Here is a 5,041-nt window from a genome sequence, read left to right on the forward strand (position 1 = left end):
ATATTTTAGTTCTGCTGAGCCAAATAAGACAGGTCAGGGTGAAGAAGTGACAGCCAAAGAAAAGCTTACCACAAAACTGAAAAGTTATGACAAATCAGACTATAAGACAAAAAGAAAGTGCAGCTTTATGGTTTCATGGACAAAGAATTTCTGTGGCTGCAATATGACGAGCTAAATAACCAGGGGTGCACATAGGTGGTCCGCAGGTGCGCATTCGCTGTCAAAATAAAAAACGCGCACAAGATAAGAAGTTGCAACGTGTGTTTGCGTACATAGGATTTTCTGGAGGAGGACAGACATTTGTTTAGAACTCTTAAAGATGTCGAAGAAACAAAATCCTTTAAGCAATTACTGTGGTGTTCCTCCACCTCCAAACAAATGTCAGAAGGAGTGCGAACCGCAAAAGAAGCGCGTATTCTCGGAAAAGTGGTTGCAGGAGGTGAGCTGGCTTCAAACAAGTTGTGCGCGCAGAGATGTGGTGCAGAATGTGCCGTGAAAATCCCACTCTAGCGGACAAAACAGTGCCTTTTATATGGACACAAACGCGCGTTGCAACTTCTAATCTGGTGCGCGTCTTTTATTTTGACAGCGAATGCGCACATGTGGACCACTTATGTGCACCCGTGTAAATAACATAATGTTCTGCCGGGTGTGTTGTTGGTTTTCTCTCGATTTCTGAGTCGACAAGCGCCTTTGTTACTGGGACCAGTCATTTTAAGAAAGGCCCCCATTAGAACCCATGAGAAATGAAAGAAATGCATTACTGCTTAGTCTGCAATATCTTTCCCAGAACAAACACCAATTGCAAATAACATACTAAAAATAAACCTGAAAAATCTGTTTAGAACAGCGTACTATGTTGCAAAGAGTGAACTACCACTGGCACAATTTAGCAGTCTTTGCAAACTTCAAAAAGCAAATGGCCTCGATCTTGGTTCCACTTGTCTCTTACCCGTGACTTCAGTGGAAATTTCAAATTCAGGATCTGACACAGACTGAATTATGTCCTACACAGTTCTTACAAGTTCATAGAAATTTCTGTTCAATTAGAACCAAGTATTTGAGTTGATGTTTGTAATTTTTATACAATGTTGTAATTTGTGTTTCAACAATTTTTTGATTAATGTTTTGTTTCCTTTACAATATTATACTTTAATGTATAATATTGTAAAGGAAACAAAACATCAATCAAAAAAATTGCTCTTTTTTTTATTCTGGCTACTTAAATTTATTTTGGGCGAATTTTGTGTATCGTTGCACCCTTAGTTTTCGGATATGTCTGTTACCCACCAGCTCGATAGCTAGCCGGGGTTCAAGGCTCACTAGAGCCGGTGAGAACACCAAACTCCCAGAAAATCGTTTTCAAACCCACTGTGTTTGGCTTTTTTCAGTATTTTATTTGTTCCTGAGTAAATTTGTTTGGCTGAGATTAAAGTTAGTTTTTACACAGCTGAATAAACGTCAAGCAGACAACTGCTTATCAGAAGTGTGAGATGCTCGAGAATATACTCCAGTGTCCTGTTATATTTTAGATAGCAAGGAGCAAGGAGCAGACGGCTGAGTTTATTAAACTCCACCGAAACAATCTGCAAATTTAATTAAAATTTTATAAACTAACATCTTGTCTTTATTTTTAGTTAGCACATAACTTAAACACTTAAAGCTGTAATCTAATGATAGTTAGATAAGAGCAGATGCATGCTGGTGCAATGAGCTGTACATTTTACATCCAATGGATGCATGATCTGATTAGTCGACTAATCGCAAAAATAATCGGTGACTAGTCGACTATCAAAATAATCGTTTGTGGCAGCCCTACCTTCCTACTGCTAATACTACACAGATTTAGCACATGTGCTCATTATTTGTACAAAAAAGGTCCAGCAGAGAAGGGAAAAGCTCAGTTTGATGTGCTTTGGAAGGATCTGTAGAGCTAGTAAAACTCACCTGTAAACACTGAGGATTTAAAAGGAGAATGCTCCTACATGAATCCCAGAGATTCATGTTGGATAATGCCATGAACAGTGCCCTCTACACTGCCACTCATATCACTAAATTTAACACTGACATAGTGACAGGACTATGCAACAGCTACGCTTCAGTGTATGAAAACTTGACATCTAACAGGAATTACAAGTCAAATTAAAGGACGATGGTGGCAGGCACCATCTGAGAAACCTGATACCAACTGTCCAACTAGCTTACTCATTAGCACATTCTGAAAGATGTCAAACTTGGTGCAATTACAGTTACAACCAACAGTGATGGAATATTTTTTTTCTCCTTCCTACAGAAGTGTTAAATGTCAATTGTTTTCTATCAAACAAGGCACTTTTTATAGTTACAATGTTTAATATAAAAAATGTCACTGGTCAAGACAAACATGGAGAAAATGATCTCACCACTGTCCTCTGTTTGTTGGGGAGGTAGACTCGGATGGTTCCTCCACCTCGGGGTGGATCCTCTGGACTGGTCTCCCCTGAGGAGGAGTAGGAGGAGGAGGTGGAGGACATGGTGAGAGGCAGGAGGGAATTGGGGGAGGGCAGGGGGGGAAGGGAAGACACAGTACTTGGACACCAAAGCCTCAGGAGAGCTTCATGCACAGTGGGGTCCAGAGGAGTTTTGCCCTTTACCTAGAACCTACACAAACACAAAAAGAATATGAAAAAGTGCACATAGGTATGATAAAATTGATAACGCACAGACTTTAACTACTTTTATAAACATTAATAGGTAATTAATGTTAGAAGAATACTATAAATAAGTTTTTGGTCGCTCTCTTTAGGGGTTGTACAGCAGAAAATCTACCTCTGATAACCCTTCCCTAGCATCCTCATCTATCACACGAACCCTCTGTACCCCTCTCCTTCACAACATCCCCAAACCTTCCTCTTTTCCTCCTTGTCTAGAAGATCAGTCTTCAACATCCTGTGTTCACCATCACTCCTCCGCACATATCCAAATCAACTCAGCCTTGGCCAACTTTGTCTTCAAACCGCTCAACCTGAGGTGTCTCTTGGATGCACTCATTTCTAATTTTGTCCATCATAGTCACTCCTAATGAAAATGTTAACGTCTCCAAACTATACATCATAGCAGCTCTCACTACCATCTTGTAAACACCTTTCAATCTTGCTCCTGTCCTTCTGTCACGAATCTCCCCTGGCACTCGTCTTCCCCCTCTTTTACCATTTCTTTTGGATAAAAATCAATTAAATTAGTAAGAGGGAGTGCTATTTTCTGTCTCAACTACTGTACAACACGCTAGTAAAAACTTTCAAGTTTAAAAATCACATACTTTAAAGTGTTGTTGAAAATAACAGTTGTTTGATTAACCCAAACACTGAAACCTCGCGAAAGCTTTTTCCTGAGTTTTGAATTGTCCCATATACCGGTTAGCTTGTAATCCAGTGGCACCAACAACTAAGGTGTTCGCAAAGTGGCCTACAGGAGCAAGAACTAACTTTTTCTAAACGTTGTAGCTCATATTTGAGACCGGGCGAGCTTGGAATTAACATTGAAACAAACCGCTGACAAACAAAGTTGCACATTTGGTTAACAGCCGAAAGATGCTAACGCTAGCTCATATTAGCCCGGTAGCCTAGCATGGGATTCGACTGCCTTGTAAAATGACATTTCGAGTTTGGGGAAGCCATGTTCCTCTTGGAGCGCGAGTTAATTGTCTCCGGCTAACTAGCTGACTGCCTTTCAAGGTAATTTGTAGTAAGGAGGTGCGAAGCGATATAATAAAAACATAATTCCTACAAAGCAAAGTAATCAGAGTTTTCGGAAATTCCTCTTCGCTCAACCAGCTAGCAAACTAGCATAGCTAAGCATTAGCATTAGTTGGAACGGGAGAGATTATGTGGCTGCTTTAGTCACTAGCGCAGTTTACAGTTAAAAGCTTTAACGCGAGTCCCAGCCTGCTAAGGTTAGCAAACTTAGGGGTTTTACCACGGCGTCAGGCTGGTGCCTACTTAAGAGTCTCTTTTCAGATATGCAGCCAATAATTTCCTTGACATGCTCAACACAGGACGGTCCAGATTGTGCTATGCAGTGCTTACGGTGACAGCAAAATCTCCTTTCGTGTCAGTGTTCTGAAACAGTTGGGATAAATAAAAAGTTAAACTCGTACCTGTAACGGCCATCTTGAATTCTCGCAATCTGGAGGCGAATCTGTCAAGAACTTCAGGGGAAAGCGGAAAAACTCCATAAATGCTCTGTGCTCATTGGTCAACTTCTGTAGGCGCGTTCTTTCATTGGACAGAAGCTGCAATCCAAACGGTGGGAGATGCTGTGTAACGACACACATGTATACTACAGCAAGAGTATAGACACCTGTGATTATTGTTCAGCGTTAAAACCGGTGGAAATGACAAATGTTAATCTGTTTTGTAATTATATTTTGATCACGAGTAAATTAATTAATTTAAAAAACTGTTACAAGATTGTACTAGGGTTACTGACACAAGTATAAATGCATACTAGTGCACTGTTCAGACACTTGACACATATTTGCGGATTTGTCATTTTGGCAAACTGGTACTGAAAAAAGGATGAAAATCTCTGTGGTGAAATATAACTTTAAGGAGAGAGAGACACAAAGGGTGACAAAAGAGAGGAAAAAAAGCACACACAGGTGGAATACATGTTATGGTTTAATCTGAAAGAGACAGGAGACTGTAGTGGCAGGGGAGAATGTAGTTAAGGTAGCAGTCTGCAGAACGACTTCGGACATCAAAAAGAGGAAGTGAGCAAAGGCAGAGGCAAGACAGACAGCAGGTCCAGCTGGAGGTGGCAGATGCGAAGTCGAGAATGCGAAGGTTTTCACTGGAATGATCAGAGTGGATAGGATTAGAAAGGAGTACATCAGAGGGGCAGCTCAGGCTGAGCGGTTGGAAGACCAAGTTAGAGAAGCAAGGCTGAGATGGTTTGGACATTTACAGAGTGACGGCAGATATGTTGGACAAAGAATGTCAGCCAGGAGCAGAAGGCAAAGACCCGAAGGCAGATTGGTGTGTGTGTGTGTGTGTGTGTGTGT

The 5,041-nt window shown here is 40.9% G+C and overlaps 1 protein-coding gene across 1 annotated transcript in view; it reads right to left on the reverse strand.

Annotated features, from left to right (window-relative positions):
• The window catches only part of araf (A-Raf proto-oncogene, serine/threonine kinase), a 28,377-nt gene extending 24,149 nt beyond the window's left edge, over positions 1–4,228 (reverse strand). Inside the window, exons 1-2 of the mRNA XM_005949700.2 lie at positions 4,136–4,228; positions 2,403–2,640 (exon numbers count right to left, since the gene is read on the reverse strand). Of these exons, the coding sequence (XP_005949762.1) occupies positions 2,403–2,513 (111 nt within the window). The 5' untranslated portion in view covers positions 2,514–2,640; positions 4,136–4,228. The remainder of the gene's footprint in view (positions 1–2,402; positions 2,641–4,135) is intronic.
• Positions 4,229–5,041: the final 813 nt, after the last annotated feature.

This window comes from Haplochromis burtoni, unplaced genomic scaffold (assembly GCF_018398535.1).
Source record: "Haplochromis burtoni strain Fernald_Lab_line unplaced genomic scaffold, NCSU_Asbu1 Contig_699, whole genome shotgun sequence".
NCBI classification, from domain to species: Eukaryota; Metazoa; Chordata; class Actinopteri; order Cichliformes; family Cichlidae; genus Haplochromis; species Haplochromis burtoni.